We start from the raw sequence: 27,121 nt of genomic DNA, 5'->3' as shown, positions 1-27,121 counted from the left end.
GCAGTTCTCCAGACTCATACACTGGCCAGCGTATGTCTGTCTGTCTGTCTGTCTGTCTGTCTGTCTGTCTGTCTGTCTGTCTGTCTGTCTGTCTGTCTGTCTGTCTGTCTGTCTGTCTGTCTGTCTGTCTGTCTGTCTGTCTGTCTGTCTGTCTGTCTGTCTGAGCCATTACCTGCCTGCCTGCTTTACACCTGCCTGCCCCTGCCTGCTTTACACCTGCCTGCCCCTGCCTGCTGCATGGCTGAAGGGTAGAGGTCAAAAAGGCCCTAGTCTCTTTGGGACACCATATTTCATTCATCCTTACAGAGCAGCTCTGCGGGAGCCACGGTGTGTGTGTGGGTGTGTGTGTGTGTGTGTGTGTGTGTGTGTGTGTGTGTGTGTGTGTGTGTGTGTGTGTGTGTGTGTGTGTGTGTGTGTGTGTGTGTGTGTGTGTGTGTGTGTGTGTGTGTGTGAGCAAGTGCGTGTGTGTGAGACAGCGAGTGAGAGAGAGAAAGAATGAAATAAAGAGAGAGAGAGAGAGAGAGAGAGAGTAAGTGAGTGAGAGTGAGTGAGTGAGGGTGAGAGTGAGTGAGGCTGGGTGAGTGAGTGAGGGTGAGTGAGAGTGAGTGAGAGGCAAAGACCATGTAGGTTTGTGTATATGAGTCATTATGCTGTGAATAGAAGGACACATCAGCTTGGCTTGTGGGTCCTTTCTGCTTGTCTACTTCATATAGATGTCAACATAATGGATATGTCATATGTGTGTGTGTGAGTGTGTATGTCTACATGTGGTCACCTGACATGTCATGGTTATACCATAGTAGCTAACAACTTCAAAGCACTGCCATTTTCATTGTTAACCCCTTTTTTTATGTATTTTTTATTGAACCTTTATTTAACTAGGCAAGTCAGTTAAGAACAAATTCTTATTTACAATGACGGCCTACCAAAAGGCAAAAGGCCTCCTGCGGGGACGAGGGCCTGAGATTAAAAATAAAACAAATAATAAATATAAATATAGGACAAAACACACATCACGACAAGAGAGACAACACTACATAAAGAGAGACCTAAGACAACAACATAGCAAGGCAGCAACACATGACAACACAGCATGGTAGAAACACAACATGGTAGCAGCACAAAACATGGTACAAACATTATTGGGCACAGACAACAGCACAAAGGGCAAGAAGGTAGAGACAACAATACATCACACAAAGCAGCCACAAGTGTCAGTAAGAGTGTCCATGATTGAGTCTTTGAATGAAGAGACGGAGATAAAACTGTCCAGTTTGAGTGTTTGTTGCAGTTCGTTCCAGTTGCTAGCTGCAGCGAACTGAAAAGAGGAGCGACCCAGGGATGTGTGTGCTTTGGGGACCTTTAACAGAATGTGACTGGCAGAACGGGTGTTATATGTGGAGGATGAGGGCTGCAGTGGGGCTGTCAGATAGAGGGGAGTGAGGCCTAAGAGGGTTTTATAAATAAGCATCAACCAGTGGGTCTTGCGACGGGTATACAGAGATGACCAGTTTACAGAGGAGTATAGAGTGCAGTGATGTGTCCTATAAGGAGCATTGGTGGCAAATCTGATGGCCGAATGGTCTAGCATGGGTAGGATGGTCATCTGAATCAGGGTTAGTTTGGCAGCTGGGGTGAAAGAGGAGTGATTACGATAGAGGAAACCAAGTCTAGATTTAACTTTAACCTGCAACTTTGATATGTGCTGAGAGAAGGACAGTGCACCCTTACTGACAGACACACACAGACACACACAGACACACACACACACACACACACACACACACACACACACACACACACACACACACACACACACACACACACACACACACAAGCCTGTCAGTCTGTGTTATTGGGGTCAAGCAGAGAAGTGGAGAGCCCGGTTGGCCACTTACAGCAACAACACACTAACACAATAAACAGAGTCTGTGTCAAAAGAAGTGCGCCCTATAAGGAATAGGGTGCCATTTGGGACACAGTCAGTCTGTCCTGAGCAGGATGGAACCCACGTCAAACCTCCTGTATTCATACAGAGTCTGTCCTGAGCAGGATGGAACCCACATCAAACCTCCTGTATTCATACAGAGTCTGTCCTGAGCAGGATGGAACCCACATCAAACCTCCTGTATTCATACAGAGTCTGTCCTGAGCAGGATGAAACCCACGTCAAACCTCCTGTATTCATACAGAGTCTGTCCTGAGCAGGATGGAACCCATGTCAAACCTCCTGTATTCATACAGAGTCTGTCCTGAGCAGGATGGAACCCACGTCAAACCTCCTGTATTCATACAGAGTCCATCCTGAGCAGGATGGAATCCACATCAAACCTCCTGTATTCATACAGAGTCTGTCCTGAGCAGGATGGAACCCACATCAAACCTCCTGTATTCATACAGAGTCTATCCTGAGCAGGATGGAACCCACATCAAACCTCCTGTATTCATACAGAGTCTGTCCTGAGCAGGATAGAACCCACATCAAACCTCCTGTATTCATATAGAGTCTGTCCTGAGCAGGATGGAATCCACATCAAACCTCCTGTATTCATACAGAGTCTGTCCTGAGCAGGATGGAACCCACATCAAACCTCCTGTATTCATACAGAGTCTGTCCTGAGCAGGATGGAACCCACGTCAAACCTCCTGTATTCATACAGAGTCTGTCCTGAGCAGGATGGAACCCACATCAAACCTCCTGTATTCATACAGAGTCTGTCCTGAGCAGGATGGAACCCACATCAAACCTCCTGTATTCATAAAGACCACTTTATCAGTGGGACTTCTACTCCATGACTTCACATTCCTTTAACAAGACATATGCCAAGTTAATCATTTTCTCCTTTTGTTATACCCTTTAATTCTCTCTATGTTCATTGTTTAAGGTACACAAGACAGCATATGAGACACAAACAAGGTTCTCAACTGAGGCCTTGTAACATCATGCTGCAGTTTTCAGCCTCGGGGTGTTACAGGATGTAACAACCTCCTAACGTCTGACATCGCCGTAACCTCTCCTTTTACCGTCTGGAAATATATCCTTTAACAAAAGTCCAAACAGAACTCTGTCCAACTAAACTCTGTCTGTTAATACTGAGTTGGTGTGTGTGTGTGTGTGTGTGTGTGTGTGTGCGTACATGCTCATTGCTGGATTGACCTCTTCTCTCAGACATACTGTGTCATTGCCTTGAGCTTATCTGCACCCGGAGCCCCCCCCCCCCCCCCCCCCCCCCACCTCTCTCTCTCTCTCTCTCTCTCTCTCTCTCTCTCTCTCTCTCTCTCTCTCTCTCTCGCACAGACACGCACAGCAAGGTCAAGAATGCAGAGTTGTTCTGGTTGTAAGAATGTATTCTCCCTGCAGCAAGTCTCAATCCCTGAACTCTTACAGCTAGAGATAGTTAAAAACAACTGTGAACAAGAGACAATAACTCCTTTAGTGCCTTTACTTAACAAGCCTCAATGAAAATCCCAACAGAGCGACTACTTAAGTCCTTACTAAAAACACCAGCCGTCTCCTCTCACTTTTCAGCAAAAGTCTAATTGCCTGTCTTCAAATGTCTTTAAAAAACGACAAGCTTCATACCCTCCAGGTAGACGTTGGCCTTGGACCCAGATCTAGGATCAGCTTAAGATAGTTTTAACCATTAGGGGGAAACAGGAAATGGACCTTAGTTCAGCGCCTAGGGATAACTCCTACTCTAAATCATACAGTATCCCACTATCCTACAGAACAACCACAGTAGTTCATGCCTCTAGTAGGAAGTGTGTGTGTGTGTAGTGTGTGTGATGAAACTCCCTAGAGGCGAGAGCTCCACTCAATGTAGTACTGATGTAGTACTGATGTAGTACTGATGCAACCTGACATCAACATCATGCATAGCTCTCTGTAACGGCTGTCAGGCTGTGAGGAGAACAGTGGTCTATCTACTCTGCCAGTGTGTTTGACAGAATTCCTTGCTAGAACTTTACATGCACCAGGTTGAACACTTAACATTTAAGACCTTTCAATGTCTGTTTATATGGCTCAAGACCGAGGAAAATAATTGCTGAATAAGTCAATTTCTCTGTCATATTCTGTCACAGTTGTATGTTCACAGTCAGCCAGGAAGTAAAACTGTCACGTTACCAGGTCGGAATTGTTTTATCTGCCTTCATCTGTGATAATGAGTTTTTTTTTTCAATTTAATATATAAACCCTGGATTGCTGATGCTATGTATCAGCCAATGAGAGGCTTTGAAGCCACTGGTTGCCCATATTGGTACTCCCCAGTAGGGACAGTCCTCCATAGGAATTAATGGGTTTCCTACAGTATTTCAGTGACATGTTTCAAGGACAAAAGTACATGTATTTAAGTATTTCTTAGTTGTAGTGGGAACAGTAACATTAGTCATGTTTATAAATTATACTTCAAGGAAAATATATTTGTGTTGTTTTATTTGTATGTATAGCTCAGATAATATCATTTAAAAGTATGGAATAAGGTGTCTATAATATAATAAACATGGCAAAAATGAGTGTAGACATTAATAAATGCATTTCTATAGCTTCCAATATATATGTTTTTACAATGGTGGGGAGGCATGGTGGATTGAGGCATGGTGGCTTCAACACAGCGCCCCCTGTCAGTCATCTAGTGTATATATATATATATATATATATATATATATATATATATATATATAAATAAATCATTGGATTTGTTTTGTAGTACCGTCTCATTTTAAATTAACAGCATTTTTTTTGGACAGCTGTCATCAGGTTCTTTTGGAAATGAAACAATAAAGAATGTTTGTCAACATTTAAGGCTGCTCTCGAGACCACAAAACAGTACAGAATGAGACTACTACAAACTCTGTCTCGTTTTCCAGCCATTCTGTTCCTTGTGTGTTGTGTTCATGTTGAGTCCCCTCACACACAAGCGCACGTGCAAATGCACAAACACACACAGATACACACCCTCGGCTCAACCAAGTCTCAGCTCAGTCCTCAGTCCTCAGTACATCACGGCCTACCTTTAGCAAGACATTCGCTCATTCAGGAGGACTTCCCATCCATTGTCAGTGTCTCAGCTTGAAGACGGGGTGTGTGTGTCAGCCTGGCCACTGTTCCACTGTTGTGTTCTATGTGGCGTGAAACTCCTTGGGATGTGTGTGTAAAACCCCTCAAAATGCCAAAGAGCCTGTTCATGTTAGACAGTAGTGACGGGGGAAAATCTATACAGTTCCATATCGGGACATTGTTTTTGATGTTTTCTCATGGCTCTGCAGCCATTACGTCTTTAAGTCATTATGAATGGGGATGGGGAGATAATAACACTGTAATGGTGATCACAGTGGCTAATGTAGTTCTATGTCTGTCTGTCTGTCTGGACATACATTAGGCCAACTGTACCTGTACGTGTTGAGGATGACATTGATTGGCTCATTGGGCTATGGAGAAAAATATACATTTACATTTACATTTAAGTCATTTAGCAGACGCTCTTATCCAGAGCGACTTACAAATTGGTGCATTCACCTTATGATATCCAGTGGAACAACCACTTTACAATAGTACATCTAAATCTTTTAAGGGGGGGGGGGGGGGGTTAGAAGGATTACTTTATCCTATCCTAGGTATTCCTTAAAGAGGTGGGGTTTCAGGTGTCTCCGGAAGTGTCTCCGAATATACTGTGTGTACAGAAAGTTATTTTTCTTGCATTACCATTGCCCATACCAGATAAGGCTGGGAATTGCTCGGGAGCTCAAGATACGATATTACTGCGATACTTCGGTGCCGATACGATATGTATTGCGAAACCTCACGATTCCATATGTGCTGCGATTCGATACTGTGATTTAAATGCAATTCGTTGTTTCAAACATATTGCTCACCATATGTCTGCTTCAGAGGGATAAGAGACAAAACGAGTTGTGATCAGTAATGGAAATAAGTCCTGAAAACAAATTGGCTCCCTATTTAAAAAGAAGATGGAGGACAAGCCATGAAGGAAAAATACTGGAGTTTTGGTACAAGTACAGCCAACTAGCGCAAAAATAATATCCCGATATGTAACTATAGCGTTTTTTTTCTCCCATTAGTAATACCAGAGTGGGTCCAACAGACAGACTACAAAGAAGGTAGCTAGTGACAGTACCGACACATCTTTCTACCACTGTCTATTTATGGTGCTGTCTGTCTGTAGTGCTGTTATTATTACTCACCCCAGATGCAGGGTAGGCCGTCCAGCCTAGCTCAGCAGTAGCCACCCGAGTGTCCATCAACGTTTCTACACGAGAGAGAGAGAGAGAGAGAGAGAGCGAGAGAGAGAGGCTAGAGTCAGTTATACAATCATCACAGTGCAGTGTATGTTTTCATACATTCTCAGTCCTGTTCCATGGTTGAAGTTTAGCCATGAAGGAGCACTTTGATGAGTTTTACTGCGGAAAATGACCTGTTTGTTCCAGAAAAGAACACTTGATGACAGAAATGAAATGACCCTGCAAGATTTATCTTCTATTTCCACTTCCCTTCTGTTTCAAAAAGAGAGAACGAGAACAAAAAGTTGCATTTCTCCATTTGAGTGGAATGTTGAGGACCAGTGTCCAGCCCATAGCTCCGGGACCATAGCTCCAGCCCATAGCTCTGAGCCCATACCTCCGGCCCATAGCTCTGAGCCCATACCTCCGGCCCATACCTCCGGCCCATTGCTCTGAGCCCATTGCTCTGAGCCCATACCTCCAGCCCATACCTCCAGCCCATAAATCCGGGACCATAGCTCTGGGACCATAGCTCCGGACCATACCTCCGGGACCATAGCTCCGGGACCATACCTACGGCCCATAGCTCCGGCCCATACCTCCGGCCCATAGCTCCGGCCCATAGCTCCGGGACCATACCTCCGGCCCATAGCTCCGGGACCATAGCTCCGGCCCATAGCTCCGGCCCATACCTCCGGCCGCCCATACCTCCGGGACCATAGCTCCGGGACCATAGCTCCGGGACCATAGCTCCGGGACCATAGCTCCGGGACCATAGCTCCAGGACCATAGCTCCGGCCCTGCTCTAGTACTAGTGCTGAGCATTATCTCACTGTGTGTGCGTGTGTGTCTGCCCTTGTGCTTGTGTCCGCCAGTGTGTGTGTGTGTGTGTGTGTGTGTGTGTGTGTGTGTGTGTGTGTGTGGGTGCTGAGGGCCGAACTTTATGCCATTGTTTACCCAGAGAGATGTCCATCATCAGTGTAGAGGGCTCTCCACAGCCAGCCAGGCCATTTCCACTCACGTGTTTACTTTAGAAACACTATCAGAGCACTGACACCCTGATAGCCTGGCCAGAGACAATACACTCAACACACAAAACCATAGACACCAATTGGGTCTCAGGGACAACTCTTGACATGGCATTTATATCCAATCGGCTCACCTTAGTACAAAACAAATCAACAAATGAATACCACCTTCAACAGCCGATTCAAAACGTTTGTCTACAAAGCAGCCATCCTCAAGAGCTCCCAAAATAACAATGTGGTTAATAAACTTCAGACTGAGAGAGGCTTCAAATGCAGAGCAGACATGCTCAAACACACACCTTGAGAGGTAGCCTACTTTGGAGAGGTGAATAATTATCTCCATTTCACTTCTCTTCCTCTTTTCTTTTGCCTCTCTCAGAGAATGACGGGTACCCCCCCTTCTCTCTACCTCCACCCTCTCCCCTCTCTCTCCCTAACCCTCCCTGACACCCCACAGACAAATAGACCTGGCACCAGTCCCGAGCCATTTGTCAGCCTGTGTTGATTCATATCTGCAGCTTTGGCATACCGTCGGCGTCGCTGAAAGCTAATATTGTTCCAGGTAAGTGAGGACGAGAAACTACAGCCTCAGATTTACTGCTTTTCTATGGGCCAGCCCCCCCTCCCCTCCCCCCCTCCCCCGAAGAGCTACAGATTGATGAGCACTGTGACCAGACAGCCTCTTCAGCTGGGTAATGATAGATTCATATGATATAATATAACAGATAGTTTATACTCTGCCAGCAGACGGTTCGTCTTGTTGGAAGTCAGCCAGAGATTATTTCACCTTGGTATATCTTGTGCCAACTGCCAAGGTGTGTCTAGGTGTGTCTAGATAGATACAAGAAGTAGAGGATATACCAGGAAGGCGTGTCTAGGTGAGGATATACCAGGAAGGCGTGTCTAGGTGAGGATATGCCAGGAAGGCGTGTCTAGGTGAGGATATACCAGGAAGGCGTGTCTAGGTGAGGATATACCAGGAAGGCGTGTCTAGGTGAGGATATACCAGGAAGGCGTGTCTAGGTGAGGATATACCAGGAAGGCGTGTCTAGGTGAGGATATACCAGGAAGGCGTGTCTAGGTGAGGATATACCAGGAAGGCGTGTCTAGGTGAGGATATACCAGGAAGGCGTGTCTAGGTGAGGATATACCAGGAAGGCGTGTCTAGGTGAGGATATACCAGGAAGGCGTGTCTAGGTGAGGATATACCAGGAAGGCGTGTCTAGGTGAGGATATACCAGGAAGGCGTGTCTAGGTGAGGATATACCAGGAAGGCGTGTCTAGGTGAGGATATGCCAGGAAGGCGTGTCTAGGTGAGGATATGCTAGGAAGGCGTGTCTAGGTGAGGATATGCCAGGAAGGCGTGTCTAGGTGAGGATATGCCAGGAAGGCGTGTCTAGGTGAGGATATGCCAGGAAGGCGTGTCTAGGTGAGGATATGCCAGGAAGGCGTGTCTAGGTGAGGATATGCCAGGAAGGCGTGTCTAGGTGAGGATATGCCAGGAAGGCGTGTCTAGAAGAGGATATGCCAGGAAGGCGTGTCTAGGTGAGGATATGCCAGGAAGGCGTGTCTAGCTGAGGATATGCCAGGAAGGCGTGTCTAGCTGAGGATATGCCAGGAAGGCGTGTCTAAGTGAGGATATGCCAGGAAGGCGTGTCTAGGTGAGGATAGGCCAGGAAGGCGTGTCTAGGTGAGGATATGCCAGGAAGGCGTGTCTAGGTGAGGATATGCCAGGAAGGCGTGTCTAGGTGAGGATATGCTAGGAAGGCGTGTCTAGGTGAGGATATGCCAGGAAGGCGTGTCTAGGTGAGGATATACCAGGAAGGCGTGTCTAGGTGAGGATATGCCAGGAAGGCGTGTCTAGGTGAGGATATACCAGGAAGGCGTGTCTAGGTGAGGATATGCCAGGAAGGCGTGTCTAGGTGAGGATATGCTAGGAAGGCGTGTCTAGGTGAGGATATGCCAGGAAGGCGTGTCTAGGTGAGGATATGCCAGGAAGGCGTGTCTAGGTGAGGATATACCAGGAAGGCGTGTCTAGGTGAGGATATACCAGGAAGGCGTGTCTAGGTGAGGATATACCAGGAAGGCGTGTCTAGGTGAGGATATACCAGGAAGGCGTGTCTAGGTGAGGATATGCCAGGAAGGCGTGTCTAGGTGAGGATATGTGTCACGCCCTGACCGGGTGAACTCGGGTATTTTGGGTCAGGGTGTGTCATGTAGGGTAATTTTCCTTGGTTTGTTTTCTATGTTTGGGGTTATGGCCTTGTGTTGGCTCTATGTGGGTTATTTCTAGGTTGGGTTCTGTCGATTCCCAATCAGAGACAGCTGTCGCTAGTTGTCTCTGATTGGGATCACATTTAAGTTCCTTTTTCCCCCACACTGTTTGTGGGGTGTTGTCTCTGATTTTGAGCAGCTAACGTATCGGCATTTTCTTGATTTTGTGTACGTGTTTATTTCAGTGTAAAAGAATAAACATGTGTTCGCTCCCAGCTGCGTTTTGGTCCGCTTCCTCGTCACCCGACGACGAACGTTACAATATGCCAGGAAGGCGTGTCTAGGTGAGGATATACCAGGAAGGCGTGTCTAGGTGAGGATATGCCAGGAAGGCGTGTCTAGGTGAGGATATGCCAGGAAGGCGTGTCTAGGTGAGGATATACCAGGAAGGCGTGTCTAGGTGAGGATATGCCAGGAAGGCGTGTCTAGGTGAGGATATGCCAGGAAGGCGTGTCTGGGTGAGGATATGCCAGGAAGGCGTGTCTAGGTGAGGATATGCCAGGAAGGCGTGTCTAGGTGAGGATATGCCAGGAAGGCGTGTCTAGGTGAGGATATGCCAGGAAGGCGTGTCTAGGTGAGGATATGCCAGGAAGGCGTGTCTAGGTGAGGATATGCCAGGAAGGCGTGTCTAGGTGAGGATATGCCAGGAAGGCGTGTCTAGGTGAGGATATGCCAGGAAGGCGTGTTTAGGCCGAAATGTGGAATAAGATGCCACACACACATGGACACAGATCGATCAGACCTATTGTACTGACCACAACTAACATTATAGGATTCTTTGTTCTAAACCATATGGTATTACTTGTCTCTAACTACTGTTGAGGAAATAGGGTGAAAATAGCATAGGTGATTGATGGGTGAACAGAAGACAGTAGAGGGTGATTTCAGTGTCAATCTCCTCTTCCTGACAGAAACTGTCCACCGAGCACCAAACCAATTAGTCCTGGTGGATATTCAGCTGAAGGCTTCTGCTGTGCTACTGTAGTCATACACGCACACCTACACACACACACACACACACACACACACACACACACACACACACACACACACACACACACACACACACACACACACACAGGCAAACGGGCAGACAGACACACACGCATACAACGAGACCAATCTCCCATGTTCTTTAGCGCTGACAGCCTTGTTCACATTGGGTTTCCATCAGGCAATTTCAATTTTGTCTGTCACTGCTGTCTGCCTGTCTGTGTGTCTATCTGTCTGTGTCTGTCTGTCTGTCTCTCTGCCTGTCTGTCTGTCGGACTCTCTGCCCGTCTGTCTGTCTGCCCGTCAGTCTGTCTGTCGGTCTGCCCGTCGGTCTGTCTGCCCATCTGTCTGATTAGACTGTGATGGAGTTCTAAGCACAAGCCACTAGGCTCTGTCATGGGGCCTGCATTCATGGGCTAACTCAGGGGAAATCACTGAGGCTTTAGTCAAACCCCAGAGGGATTGGACCAGCTATTTCTCCTGTCCTACTGAAGAGGTTAGAGGGTGGGGTTAGGAGAGGAGGGGGGGTAGTGAGGCAGAGGAAGGAGTGAGGAAGGGGTGTGGTAGGAGGCAGAGGAAACTGATGAGGGTTGGAAACGGAGGGAGGTAGGGCAGAGGGTGAAGTTGAAAACCCAAGGGGGACCACTCGTGTCATGTGGTTAGCCCCCATTAGCAGAGTGTCAGTGCGACAGATGAGTGAATGAGGGACGCTAAATGGACATTAGGACATTAGGAGAGGGGCTAGACTGAGGTCCCATGGGATGAGGAGAGAGCTTCGCCCCTCCCTATGCCACAGCTCAGGCACCTGTCCACTGCCCATCCCTCTGTGGTTTGACAATGTGAAATAATAATGGAGAATGGAGAATATTGAATGGAAATGTAGCATGAAAGGTGCTAGAATGCACACTTGCTTGCTAACCATCCCAATGTGGTGAGGCCTACGTCTAATAATCTTTGGAATCCCAGACTCCACTCATTTTCCTCACCTTCATGACCACTCACATAATACAGCATGAAGTGAGTGGATTGATCCATATTGAGACAACGTCATATTTTAAGTCACATATTGACATATATTTCATCTTTATAAGTCATATTGATTTCATTGTGCTTTTACTGAGCTGTTAGGATATCCTGAGCTACCTCCCCAATCCATGCCACTGCCAGCTGTCCCTGGCCCAGGTCGTTTCACGCTGGGCTAATTGTTTCACACGACACTAACTCCTCTCCTTAAAGCTAGAAAAGCCCCATAAAACAGTTTGTCCCCTTTTCTTCCGGCCGGCTCCCCCCAAATCACCTCTCAATTAGACCTGACCACATCCAACCACGCCTCCCTGCTCTTCATTTATCCCGTTGCACCCAACTTGTTCTTGCCCTCCTGTTTGGAGGCTATTCCAGGAAGTGTTTCTAATTAGTTGACATTTTGCCATGTCAGCTTTTAGCTGTGTAGGGGGGAGTTCAATTGATGAAAAATGTCTGGAACCAACTGAAACAGCTACATTCTAGTGTTTTGTGTTGTTCATAGCATATTGTATTTGTAAAGTATGCGAAGCCACATCAATCCATAGAAAAACAATGAAATGTTATTGGCCTGGGCAAACAATCGTTATAGCTAGAAGCCGTAAGGCCATAAGGCCATATCGAATGGAATGGATCAGAGAGAGGATTCGTTATTGTAGAATGATCCAGGAATGGCTGGTCCTTTGTTCAATGGATGCATCATGCGTTACAGCCAGCCACACCAATTAAAGTGAATCAATTATTTTGCTGCAGTCCAGCCCAGTTCCCATCACTGCTCTGTATAACAGGGACTGCTAGGGTGTTTGTGAGAAAGGGGTTTAATTTCATCTATCTGTCATTGGTGTAATTGTCAGGGTCAGTTTTATTGATCTGAGAAGTGCACCTATGACATTTTCCAGGCTTTGAACCAACAGCTATTGTACTGTATGAACAAAGCAAAGTGCCTTCTCAGTCAATGCTGTTTTCTTTACTGAGTCTATGGACTATGCCTTTTCCCTCCAGGGCAATCCCTCATGTGATTGTCCATTCTGCAGCCACTGCTACAGTCACCCATCAGCAGCTATAGATCAGGTGACCACTAACCCCCAGCCATTAGGCCCCGGACCCCCGGCCCCAGATACAATAGCTCTCTATGTCATACCGCAGCCTTCCACAAGCGAAACTGTGGCCTGGAATGAAAGGATCAATACCTAATGAGAGACAGAGGGAGGGAGAAAGAGAGAGAGAGAGAAAACGAGAGAAAGAAAGGGAGGAGGGGGACTGCGACTGCATTAAACATTGATGGGGCCCCTGCGTCTGAGATCGATACCTCCAGCCCTCTTCACACAATTACACGTCAGTACGCGAACCCATGATACATCACAGTGGACACGCATAATTACATGTTGTCCAAGGGAGCTGCAGGATCCCATTTATACACAGAGAGGTAGGCTATAGGGAAAGTCAATATAAGAAACTGAAGTTGACAGGATACACAACAAAGGGAACTGGGTTGTTTAATGTTCAGATACAGGATGAGGAGTGTTGTCTGGTTAATTGTAACCAGTATAGGACACACTGAGGGACCGCCAGTGTCATCTTCTCCCTTTGTGGCCATGCATGAATGTTAGGTGACGTATGCAGAGGGGGTCGATATGACATGTGGTAAGGGCGGCTCTCGATAGCTCACTCTTACTCGGTCAATACGGCTTCAAATTCTCTGAGCCTGATCAAGATATACATATGTTCCAGAGAGAAAGAGGGAGTGGGGAGGAGGATAGACAAATAGAGGAAGAGAGAGGGGGGAGAACTCAGTAGAATTTTAAACGAGTTCAATAAATATAAAGCCTTGTTGGCATGCCACTGAGCCTGGCATTTTAAATAGGGTTTGAAAACAAATTGAGGAGGAAAAGAGGCAAAACGTCAGCACAGAGACCAAGTGGAGTCGCAATTCAACGGCTCACACACCAGACATATGTGTGTTTCACTGGTCATCGTCAAAGCCAGTTCCTCCTTTGGCCGCCTTTCCTTCCAGTTCTCTGCTGCCAATGACTGGACCCTCACTAACTTTAAGCTTCAGCTGTCAGAGCAGCTCACAGATCACTGCACCTGTACATAGCCCATCTGTAAACAGCCCATCCAAATACTTCATCCCCATACTGTTTTTTTTTTTTTTTGCTCCTTTGCACCCCAATATCTCTACTTGCACATTCATCTTCTGCACATCTATCACTCCAGTGTTAAATTGCTGAATTGTAATTATTTCGCCACTACGGCCTATTCATTGCCTTACCTCCCTTAGCTTACCTCATTTGCACACACTGTATATAGACTTTCTCTCTATTGTGTTATTGACTGTATGTTTGTTTATTCCATGTGTAACTCTGTGTTGTTGTTTGTGTCGCAATTCTTTGCTTTATCTTGGCCAGGTCGCAGTTGTAAATGAGAACTTGTTCTCAACTAGCCTACCTGGTTAAATAAAGGTGAAATGAAAAAATGAAAAATATGGCAGGGTCTACTGACAATCACGGACTACAAAGGGAAAACCAGCCACGTCGCGGACACCAACATCTTGCTTCCAGACAAGCGAAACACCTTCTTCGCCCGCTTTGAGGATAACACAGCGCCCCGACGAGGCCCGCTACCAAGGACTGTGGGTCCTCCTTCTCCGTGGCCGATGTGAGTAAGACATTTAAGCATGTTAACCCTCGCAAGGCTGCCGGTCCAGACGGCATCCCTAGCCGCGTCCCCAGAGCATGCACAGACCAGCTGGCTGGAGTGTTTACGGACATATTCAATCTCTCCTTATCCCGGTCTGCTGTCCCCACTTGCTTCAAGGTGTCCACCATTGTTCCTGTACCCAAGAAGGCAAAGATAACTGAACTAAATGACTACCGCCCCGTAGCACTCACGTCTGTCATCATGAGGTGCTTTGAGAGGCTAGCCAAGGATCATATCAACTCTACCTTACCTGACACCCTCGACACCCAACACCCCATTATTATTATTTTTATTTTATGTAACCTTTATTTAACCAGGTAAAACCCATTGAGGTTAAAAACTTCTTTGCGAGGGCGACCTGGCAAGAAGGCAAAACAGGGAAATAGCAGCATGTCCATAAAACATTATAGAAAAATACAGAATACACGTAAAATATAATGTGTCACAAGTTAAATATATAATTGAAGATTAGAAACAATTGCAGTTGTCACAAACGGTGTTGTCGATCAGAGTCTTAAAAACAGGCAAGGAAACTAACTCCCCTAACTTTAAAACCTGTTCCAAGATGAAGTGGCATTATGGGAAAAATATTTTTTCCCCCATCTTAGTTCTAGCCTTAGGAACAGACAAGGACAGCAGAAACTGTGAACGAAGACTATATTGAGTGACTGATCTGGTCAGCAAGGAACAGAGATACAAAGGGAGTTGTCCCATCAATGCTTTGTACACAAAAGTGTACCAGTGCTTTAGCCTCCTGGTGGAGAGACAGGTCCATTGCACCATAGCATACAGATCACAGTGATGGGTCAGTGATCTAGTATTGGTAATACATCTTATAGACACTGTGTCCAGAGTTGTCATGGTACTTGCTGAGGCCTGCATATAGACAATATCACCATAATCCAGCACTGATAAAAATGTGCTTTGAACAAGATCTTTTCTGACTAACATTGAAAAGCAAGATTTGTTCTTGAAATAGAAACCCAATTTCAACTTCAGTTTCTTGGTGAAGTTATCAACGTGCTGTTTAAAGTTCAATTTTCATCTAACCAAATCCCAATGTACTTATAGGAGGCGACCCTATCAATTTGCTGACCTGTAATAGTTAAAATCTGCAGGTGACTCCATCTGTTTACTTTCACGGAAGAGAAGACCATAAACTTTGTTTTCCTTTCATTAAGCTAGTGATTCTCTGATCCACCTCTACGCAGACGACACCATTCTGTATACTTCTGGCCCTTCTTTGGACACTGTGTTAACTAACCTCCAGACGAGCTTCAATGCCATACAACTCTCCTTCCGTGGCCTCCAACTGTTCTTAAATGCAAGTAAAACTAAATGCATGCCCTTCAACCAATCGCTGCCCGCTCCTGCCCGCCCGTCCAGCATCACTACTCTGGACGGTTCTGACCTAGAATATGTGGACAACTACAAATACCTAGGTGTCTGGTTAGACTGTAAACTCTCCTTCCAGACTCACATTAAACATCTCCAATCCAAAATTAAATCTAAAATCGGCTTCCTATATCGCAACAAAGCATCCTTCACTCATGCTGCCAAACATACCCTCGTAAAACCTACCATCCTACCGATCCTCGATTTCAGCGATTTCATTTACAAAATAGCCAACTACCTCATCTCAATACTGCATTTATTTATTTATCTTGCTCCCTTTGCACCCCAGTATCTCTACTTGCACATTCATCTTTTGCACATCTATCAATCCAGTGTCTAATTGCTATATTGTAATTGCTTCGCCACCATGGCCAACTAACCTACCTGGTTAAATAAAGGTGAAATAATATATTTTTTTAAAAGCACAAGTTTCAATTGGAAAAGCTGCCTTTGAATAACATCAAAGGCTACAGTTTGCAACTGCACATGGGGACAAACATCGTACTTTTTGGAGAAATGTCCTCTGGTCTGATGAAACAAAAATAGAACTGTTTGGCCATAATGACCATCGTTATGCTTGGAGGAAAAAGGGGGAGGCTTGCAAGCTGAAGAACACCATCCCAACCGTGAAGCACGGGGGTGGCAGCACGGGGGTGCTTTGCTGCAGGAGGGACTGGTGCACTTCACAAAATAGATGGCATCATGAAGTAGGAAAATTATGTGGATATATTGAAGCAACATCTCAAGACATCAGTCAGGAAGTAAAAGCTTGGTCACAAATGGGTTTTCCAAATGGACAATGACCCCAAGCATACTTCCAAAGTTGTGGCAAAATGGCTTAAGGAGAACAAAGTCAATTATTGAAGTGGCCATCACAAAGCCATGACCTCAATACTATAGAAGATCTGTGGGGAGAACTGAAAAAGCGTGTGCGAGCAAGGAGGCCTACAAACCGGAATCAGTTACACCAGCTCTGTCAGGAGGAATGGGCCAAAATTCACCCAACTTATTGTGGGAAGTTTGTGGAAGGCTAAGTGAAACATTTGACCCAAGTTAAACAATTTAAAGGAAATGCTACCAAATACTAATTGAGTGTATGTAAACTTCTGACCCACTGGGAATGTGATGAAAGAAAGAAAAGTTGAAATAAATCATTCTCTCTACTATTATTCTAACATTTCACATTCTTAAAATAAAGTGGTGATCCTAACTGACCGAAGACAGGGAATTTTTATGAGGATTAAATGTCAGGAATTGGGAAAAACTGAGCTTAAATGTATTTGGCTAAGGTGTATGTACACTTCCGACTTCGACTGTATGTAAGAAAGCTGTTCATTGACTATAGCTCAGCATTCAACACCATAGTACCCTCCAAGCTCATCATTAAGCTCGGGGCTCTGTATCTGAACCCCGCTCTGTACAACTGGGTCCTGGACTTCCTGACGGGCTGCCCCCAGGTGGTAAAAGTAGGAAACAACACCTCTACTTCGCTGATCCTCAACACAGGGGCCCCACAAGGGTGCATGCTCAGCCCCCTCCTATACTCCTTGTTCACCCACGACTGCATGGCCACGCACACCTCTAACTCAATCATCAAGTTTGCAGATGACACAACAGTAGTAGACCTGATTACCAACAATGACGAGAACCTACAGTTGAGGGCCCTGGGAGAGTGGTGCCAGGAAAATAACCTCTCACCTATCCACCTTGATGGGACCGCAGTGAAGAAGGTGGAAAGCTTCAAGTTCCTCGGTGTACACATCACTGACAATCTGAAATGGTCCACCCACACAGACAGTGGTGAAGAAGGTGCAACAGCGCCTCTTCAACCTCAGGAGGATGTAGAAATTTGCCTTGCCCCTAAAACCCTCACAAGTTTTACAGATGCACAGTTGAGAGCATCCTGTCGGGCTGTATCACCGTCTGGTACGGCAACTGCACCGCCCTCAACCACAGGGCTCTCCAGAGGGTGGTGCGGTCTGCCCAACGCATCACCGGGGGAAAACTACCTGCCCTCCAGGACACCTACAGCACCTGATGTCACAGAAAGGCCAAAAAGATCAAGGACATCAACCACCCGAGCCACGGCCTGCTCACCCCGCTGTAATCAGATTCAGTTGCATCAAACCTTGGACAGAGAGACTGAAAAACAGCTTCTATCTCAATGCCATCAGACTGCTAAATAGGCATCACTAGCCAACTTCCACCCGGTTACACAACCCTGCACCTTAGAGGCTGCTGCCCTGTATACATAGACATGGAATCACAGGCCACTTTAATAATGGAACACTAGTCACTTTAATAATGTTTACATACTGCTTTACTCATCTCATATGTCGTTACTGTATTCTATTCGACTGTATTTTAGTCAATGCCACTCCGACATTGCTCATTCTAATATTTATATATTAGTTGCATTCTTTTACTTTAAAATTAGTGTGTATTGTTGTGAATTGTTTTAGATACTAATGCACTGTTAGATACTACTGCACTGTTAAATACTACTGCACTGTTGGAGCTAGGAACACAAGCATTTGGTTTTATATCTATTTTCATACTATGAAATTGTGAAAATAATGATAATGCCCTTTCAGTGTAAGAGCTGTTTGAAAAGACCACCTGAAATTTCAACCTGTTTTGGTGGGATGGAGTTTTGGCCTTCCATGGTGACATCACCATCCGGTAAATTAGTTAATAGACCAATAACAAAGAGAATTCCAAACCTCTCTGCCAATAACAGCTAATTTTCAGTTTTCCTTCCCCACTCAAACCACTCCCAGACAATCATAGCAAAATTCTTCCTTGAGATATTGCTCTTTGCTAAGAACCTATTTTTGTTTCTTTTTGACAATTTTAATTGAAAACAATCACAGTAAGGTACTTAATTGTTACCCAGAAATGATTTGATATCGAGATAAAAATGGATACATTGGACCTTTAATCAAATGTCAACACTGGGGATTGGAATAAAAAGAGACACTTTTTACAAAGGGAATATGTTTCTGAACAAATGGAGCAGGAGGCCCCCTGTCAATATCTTTGCTGTTCGGCTGCCCAAGGGGAAGCCATTCACTAACACACAGCACTTTGGGAAATTAAAATCATAGAATGTGATTGGTCGAAATGTTGTTAGCGCTTACTCCGGGCTCTTGCGGGCGCTTATCGGATTTCAAACCAGGATCAGTTGAGCCGTGTCCCAGTGGCTAAGCGTGAACGCTTTAAGCTGATTTGGGATCAGTGATTGAGTTTATGGGGGTACAGTGGTGGAAGATGGGGAGATTGTGCTGGAATACTGCTTCTACACAAAGAGAATAGAGGCAGTGATAACAACGCGAGTCACCACAGTAGGTCGACAGATGGAGGAAATGTACTTAGTAAAGTAAAATTAGATTTTACACCTCGCTAAATCTCTCTCTGTCTATTACTTTATTTTAAGGTCTACCATACCCATTTTGACCAACCTTACCTAGCAAATTCATTTGGGAGTATGTATATTTCAGATTTTCATTCATTTCATTTCTCAATAGATAGCTATGAAAGTGTGGTTAATCTATGTCAATTGAAATCTTAACAGAAAATAATCTTGAGACGTTAGCTGACAGAGGAAATGAACGGATACGCGTTTCGCACAACTGATCTAGGAGACACGGCTAAATGAATGGGATCACACACATGCACACACGCACTCACACATGCAAACACACTGAACACCCTGTACAGAGAGACACAGTCACACCTCGTCATGTCAGTGAAAATGAACTTTCTGTGTAAAGGAGAGGCTGACTCACCATAGCAGGGAGAGAGGGAAGGAGGGGGGAGTACGACCGGAGGGGGACAATATCACACCATGGAGAGCGAGGGAAATCTTGGGGGTGTGAAAGAGAGGTAAGAGTGGAAAGGGAGAGAAATGTAGCAGGAGTGGAGCAGGGGAGGAGCCGGAGAGGAGCAGGAGAGGAACAGGACGGGAGCAGGAGAGGAGCAGGTGAGTCACACACTACTTGGCACCCATGTGCCCATCAGAGACTAGTTGAGACTGTACGGTTGGGAGACTAGCTGAGACTGTACGGTTGGGAGACTAGCTGAGACTGTACGGTTGGGAGACTAGTTGAGACTGTACGGTTGGTAGACTAGTTGAGACTGTATGGTTGGGAGACTAGTTGAGACTGTACAGTTGGGAGACTAGTTGAGACTGTACGGTTGGGAGACTAGCTGAGACTGTACGGTGGGGAGACTAGTTGAGACTGTACGGTGGGGAGACTAGTTGAGACTGTACGGTTGGGAGACTAGTTGAGACTGTACGGTGGGGAGACTAGTTGAGACTGTACGGTTGGGAGACTAGCTGAGACTGTACGGTTGGTAGACTAGTTGAGACTGTACGGTTGGTAGACTAGTTGAGACTGTATGGTTGGGAGACTAGTTGAGACTGTACGGTTGGGAGACTAGTTGAGACTGTACGGTTGGGAGACTAGTTGAGACTGTACGGTTGGGAGACTAGTTGAGACTGTACGGTTGGGAGACTAGTTGAGACTGTACGGTTGGGTGACTAGTTGAGACTGTACGGTTGGGAGACTAGTTGAAACTGTACGGTTGGGAGACTAGCTGAGACTGTACGGTTGGGAGACTAGTTGAGACTGTACGGTTGGGAGACTAGCTGAGACTGTACGGTTGGGAGACTAGTTGAGACTGTACGGTTGGGAGACTAGTTGAGACTGTACGGTTGGGAGACTAGTTGAGACTGTACGGTTGGGAGACTAGTTGAGACTGTACGGTTGGGAGACTAGTTGAGACTGTACGGTTGGGAGACTAGTTGAGACTGTACGGTTGGGAGACTAGTTGAGACTGTACGGTTGGGAAACTAGTTGTAGGGCTGTACGGTTGGGAGACTAGTTGAGACTGTACGGTTGGGAAACTAGTTGTAGGGCTGTACGGTTGGGAGACTAGTTGAGACTGTACGGTTGGGAGACTAGTTGAGACTGTAAGGTTGGGAGACTAGTTGAGACTGTACGGTTGGAAGACTAGCTGAGACTGTACGGTTGGGAGACTAGTTGAGACTGTACGGTTGGGAGACTAATTGAGACTGTACGGTTGGGAGACTAGCTGAGACTGTACGGTTGGGAGACTAGCTGAGACTGTACGGTTGGGAGACTAGTTGAGACTGTACGGTTGGGAGACTAGTTGAGACTCTACGGTTGGGAGACTAGTTGAGACTGTATGGTTGGGTGACTAGTTGAGACTGTACGGTTGGGAGACTAGTTGAGACTAGTTGAGACTGTAAACGGTTGGGAGACTAGCTGAGACTGTACGGTTGGGAGACTAGTTGAGACTGTACGGTTGGGAGACTAGCTGAGACTGTACGGTTGGGATACTAGTTGAGACTGTACGGTTGGGAGACTAGTTGAGACTGTACGGTTGGGAGACTAGCTGAGACTGTACGGTTGGGAGACTAGTTGAGACTGTACGGTTGGGAGGCTAGTTGAGACTGTACGGTTGGGTGACTAGTTGAGACTGTACGGTTGGGAGACTAGCTGAGACTGTACGGTTGGGAGACTAGTTGAGACTGTACGGTTGGTAGACTAGTTGAGACTGTACGGTTGGGAGACTAGTTGAGACTGTACAGTTGGGAGACTAGTTGAGACTGTACGGTTGGGAGACTAGCTGAGACTGTACGGTGGGAGACTAGCTGAGACTGTACGGTGGGGAGACTAGTTGAGACTGTATGGTGGGGAGACTAGCTGAGACTGTACGGTTGGGAGACTAGCTGAGACTGTACGGTTGGGAGACTAGCTGAGACTGTACGGTTGGGAGACTAGTTGAGACTATGGTTGGGAGACTAGTTGAGACTGTACGGTTGGGAGACTAGTTGAGACTGTACGGTTGGGAGACTAGTTGAGACTGTACGGTTGGATGACTAGTTGAGACTGTACGGTTGGGAAACTAGCTGAGACTGTACGGTTGGGAGACTAGTTGAGACTGTACGGTTGGGAGACTAGCTGAGACTGTATGGTTGGGAGACTAGTTGAGACTGTACGGTTGGATGACTAGCTGAGACTGTACGGTTGGGAGACTAGTTGAGACTGTACGGTTGGGAGACTAGTTGAGACTGTACGGTTGGGAGACTAGATGAGACTGTATGGTTGGGAGACTAGTTCAGACTGTACGGTTGGGGGACTAGCTGAGACTGTACGGTTGGGAGACTAGCTGAGACTGTACGGTTGGGAGACTAGTTGAGACTGTACGGTTGGGAGACTAGTTGAGACTGTACGGTTGGGAGACTAGTTGAGACTGTACGGTTGGATGACTAGTTGAGACTATGGTTGGGAGACTAGTTGAGACTGTACGGTTGGGAGACTAGTTGAGACTGTACGGTTGGGAGACTAGTTGAGACTGTACGGTTGGATGACTAGTTGAGACTGTACGGTTGGGAGACTAGTTGAGACTAGTTGAGACTGTACGGTTGGGAGACTAGCTGAGACTGTACGGTTGGGAGACTAGCTGAGACTAGTTCAGACTGTACGGTTGGGAGACTAGTTGAGACTAGTTGAGACTGTACGGTTGGGAGACTAGTTGAGACTGTATGGTTGGGAGACTAACTGAAGTGGAAAGACAACTGAAATAGGCATCAGAGACTTTTATTTTGCCAATGTCCTTCTTAGTATTACTGAGAGAGAAAGAGAGAGAGAGAGGTGGTGAGTAACTATTCAAATACCTCTTCCATTCTCTTGTCAAAACCCCTAGTTACAGCGGCAGAAGTCAATGACCAAATGTCACACTGTGCTGCAGTAAGCTCTCTCCAAATCCCGGCCAGTCAGGAGAAAGACCTTTCTCTATGTGTCTCATGATGAAGTTGTTGTAGGCCAGGACAAGACAGGAGAGCAGAGAACAGGACAGCCCCCATAGAGCTAGCCTAGCCAGACACAGGTATGTAGTAGCTAAACAACAGCAGACAGTCTAGTGACAGAGACTCATGCATAATCATATCCTACTGGTCAATCAGCTTCTCTACAACAGGTGTAGCACCACTCAACATACCCCCTGGGATCTGGGACTCTCTCCCTCTTGTCGACACCCTCTTCCCTTCCCCTCTCTGCCCCCACCCTTCCCCTCTCTCTCTCTCTCTCTCTCTCTCTCTCTCTCTCTCTCTCTCTCTCTCTCTCTCTCTCTCTCCCTCCCCTTCTCTCTCTACTTCCCCTCCGGTCAGGAGAAATGATGCCACATCATTTGCATTCATTAACATTGCATTAGCAGACAGAGTGATCTTTAGATACAGTGCTGCTGGAGAGTTCCATCTTTAATTCATCACAAACACCCTTACCCCCTCCTTCTCCACCAACCTCCCCCTCTCCTGTCCTCCTCTATGCCTCTCCTTCTCCCCATACTACCCTCTTCCCCTCTTTTTGCTGTCCTCCATGCTCCCTTCCACCCTGAGGATCTCTGATCCTAAGATCCTCAGTTCTCCAGCGATCCTCTGCTCAGAAATGTATTAGAAAATAAATTGAGCTTCCAATTAGACCAGTCATCCTCTGCCCCCGACAGGCTGCCTTAACCTCATTGGCATCTATCTCCTTCACTTGCACGCACACACACACACACGCACACACACACACACACACACACACACACACACACACACACACACACACACACACACACACACACACACACACACACACACACACACACACACACACACGTCTCTCTCTCTCTCTCTCTCTCTCTCTCTCACACACACACACATACATACAAACAAACACACACAAACACAATTTCTTTAATTACACACTCAGCCCTGTCTGTGGACCTCCAGCTTCAGTCTGGTTTCCAAGGCCATAATTAGTAGTATTCATTCTCTAGCTATCTACCCGACCGTTAGAGAAAGCAATGACCATTCCATCCAGAAACACACACTCACTCGTAGCCCCGCAGCACTAGACCAGGCCGGACCCCCATTTCTGAGGCTATAATGTGTGTTGTGTGTTGCTTGTGTATATTGTGTATTCTGGTGTGTATTAAATCATGTACAATCTAGCCTTAATGTAAAAGATATCTTTATTTTGATGGTAATTGAGTTTCCAATTCCTCTCTGTGAGGGGAGAATGTTGCGATAGACCAATAGGTGTCAGCGAGGGTAGAGAGTGACTCATCTGAGGGGAAGGAATCCTCCAGTCAATGGAGGTGTAGTTACAAGCACATTGATCCCATTGTTATGAGAAGAGAGCATGGTTGGATGCACATAGAGACTGAAAGGAAGAGGCGATGAAGCTTTTGGTCCTTATTTACTCTCATAACGTTGCCTGGCTCATACCATTACAGACAAAGGGTTAGCTCTATTTAAATTAAAGCAGCCAGTGTTAATCATCAATGGCTAGCTAGATACCATAGCCTTCCAGTGACCTCTCTTCTACTGCAACCCTGAGGAACCACATTGTTAGATGTTCATAAATCAGAGTGTGTACGCACTGTAGCATTAAAGGGGCAATCTGCAATTGAATCAATAGTAGAGGGGACATCCGACCACTGCTTTGGTAAGACGCTGAGGGATGAGGCTGGAGAAATGTAACCACTCTCAAATTCATAGACAGAACTATGGACACAAGGACTGACCATCCATTACTAAAAAAGGATAGTTTGAATCATGATTTAAGGGTATACAGTGCAGTATAAGGTATTCTGTCATCATCTAACATTAGAAGCAATAGTCAGATCAACTCAAATGGTGTTTGGCCTTTGGAGTCATGAGAAAGTAAAGCATCTTAACTGCGGTACAGTATCAGTCTGCTGTTAAGTTAGGCTAAAGGGAAATGGAAATGGTACTATGCAACATGCGCAATCTAATGAAAACGCATTATTCAATGTACAGTCTAAAATGTTCAAACTTCACATTAATCTCTCTTCCACAGCTGAGGAAAGATGATATTCCCCTGGATGGGTATTCAGAGTGAGATGGGAACGCCGCCGAGGGAATTTCCAGATTCCATAAGCGGGCTATCATTTAATATGTTCTCTCCGGGACCAATCAAAACGTAGCGTTTCAACAACACTGTCCCCACTGGATGTATATACTGCTCAACTGAGATCCCGACGGAGTAACACACACAAGATATGCACGACACAAACACACACTTCAATGGACCGTTGCTAGTTACCTTACTGTACATTTCTTCCCCCCAGTGGAAGACAGAAAAATGATCTAACGTATACCATTTCTAAATCAGGTCAGGAGACATATGGAGAGACATAAAGAAATAGTCCTTCCTTCAGCATGAGCAGATATACTGTAGATACACTGAGTGTACAAAACATTAAGAGTTCCACCCCCTTCTGCCCTCAGAACAGCCTCAGTTTGTCGGGGCATGGACTCTACAAGGTGTCGAAAGCCTTCCATAGGGCTGCTGGCCCATGTTGACTCCAATGCTTCCCACGGTTGTGTCAAGTAGGCTGGATGTCCTTTGGGTTGTGGACCATCCTCGATACACACAGGAAACTGTTGAGCTTGAAAAACCCATCAGCGTTGCCGTTCTCAACACAAACCAATGAGCATGGAACCTACTACCATAACCTGTTGGAAAAAATGCAAGCTATAACGTATGTGTAAAATGGGAGGATTGTGCGTCAGAGAACAGAATGAAGAAGAGAAATTCTAATCATAATGGAATCCAAGACTTAATTTTCCTGCCACTTATTCCTGCTGTGGTACAATAGAATTCTGTGGATTTAATAGAATTCTGTGGACTTGGCGAATACCCCAGTACTAAATCAGATCAAGAAAATCAATGCAGCATCTAAAAGTTTTAAACTATGTGAGAAAGAAATAGAGAGACTAGACAGACAGAGAGACATAGAGAAAGAGGAGACAAACATTTCAAATATTTCAACACCTCTCATCCACCTCCCTGAACACCTCTCTACACTTACGTTAGGCAAACAACAAACAGCAACTCAACAATTATCCAGATGGAGTCAGTGGTAGGTAGCCTTACTAGCCTCGCTAAACTATGAAAACACTCATTAAGAGAAATATTATCTCAGCCAGCATGTCTGTCATAGTACCACCTGGTCATTTACCGTAGAGAATGATGTAACTGCTATCACCTATCACAGTGGTTCCCAACCTTTTTTGGTTACTGTACCACCAACTGAATTTTGCTCTGCCCGGAGTTCCTCTAAAGTACCCCCTCATGTGTATTTTACCAGTAGCCCTATGGTCTCATGAGTCTTCTCAAGTACCCCTGTGGATGGGCAGAGTACCCCAGGTTGGGAGTCACTGTATCAGACTGGTCATTAGCACAAAAGGTACGCTCTCCCCCTGACTGTAGTGGTGGAAGAGTCAGTGGGATGTCTCTGTTTTTTGTTATTATCTTGTCTGCCCCTTTCCTTTACCCTGTCCAGTGCAGCTTGCTGTTTCTTTGTGCAGCCTACTAGCAACACACTGGCATTCGCCAAAATATACAAAAACAACTCTGCATCTCTGCCCAGCCTGGCAAAAGTGGCCAAAAGGATGCTTAGCATCCCCAGTGGCTCTGCCAGCACGGAGAGAATGTTCTCCACTGCTGGTCTGCTCTCCAGGCACCATCGCATGAGCCTGAAGCCAAAGACTGGCCACTGTAGACTGAGCCTAATGTAAATGGAATCAAATCAAATGTTATTTGTCACATGCGCCGAATACAACAGGTGTAGACCTTACAGTGAAATGCTTACTTACAAGCCCTTAACCAACAATGCAGTTTTAAGAAAAATACCTAAAATAAATAAGAAATAAAAGTAACACCAATTAAAGACCAGCAGTAAAATAACAATAGCAATTGCAATAAGGCCTATATGCACAGTTTATATAGTAAAATGATTTAATACAACGAAATGTTGTTTAAATGTTGAGCGCTTATGTCCATACAATCTATTGTGTCGCACTCGCAAATATAGCCTAAATAATTCATGTTCGTTCCTTCTTTGGCTCCGTCTGACTCCTGACCTATTTAGAGTGTTTATATACTTGAAATGATGAGCACTTCTTACGTTCACCGTTTCATGTTTATTAAAATGGTTTTAATTGAAAAAAAAATATTTAACTAGGCAAGTCATTTAAGAAAAAATTCTTATTTTCAATGACGGCTTACCTCGACCAAACCCTAACCCGGACGATGCTGGGCCAATTGTGCACCGCCCTACAGGACTCCCAATCATGGCTGGTTGTGATACAGCCTGGAATTGAACCAGGGTCTGAAGTGACACCTCTAGCATTAAGATGCAATGCCTTAGACCGCTGCGCCACTCGGGAGCCCAAATCATTCAAAACATATGGTTTGGTTTCAATATTTCAAAACCAAATGGTAGGTCCAGGTAGTCATAAAAATAGATGGGTATTGGTTAAATTGTGATTTTAATGAATGGAGGGAATTTGGAGCGACAGTTCTTTTTCCTGTGAGCGCTGAGCGATTTTTAGCGGACCGTTTGGAAATTGCACAACAAAAACCAAA

At 45.7% G+C, this 27,121-nt stretch overlaps 1 protein-coding gene across 2 annotated transcripts in view; it reads right to left on the bottom strand.

The window, feature by feature from the left end:
* The window catches only part of LOC106599529 (ephrin type-B receptor 1), a 341,747-nt gene that overhangs the window by 237,030 nt on the left and 77,596 nt on the right, over positions 1 to 27,121 (bottom strand). For both annotated transcript variants that reach the window (XM_014190808.3, XM_014190811.3), the window contains exon 2: positions 6,205 to 6,269. In XM_014190808.3, the coding sequence (XP_014046283.1) occupies positions 6,205 to 6,269 (65 nt within the window). The remainder of the gene's footprint in view (positions 1 to 6,204; positions 6,270 to 27,121) is intronic.

This window comes from Salmo salar, chromosome 03, assembly GCF_965601325.2.
Source record: "Salmo salar chromosome 03, fSalSal1, whole genome shotgun sequence".
In the NCBI taxonomy this organism is placed as follows: Eukaryota; Metazoa; Chordata; class Actinopteri; order Salmoniformes; family Salmonidae; genus Salmo; species Salmo salar.
The sequence above is the reverse complement of the archived record's forward strand: the minus strand, read 5'-3'. Positions and strand labels throughout refer to the sequence as shown.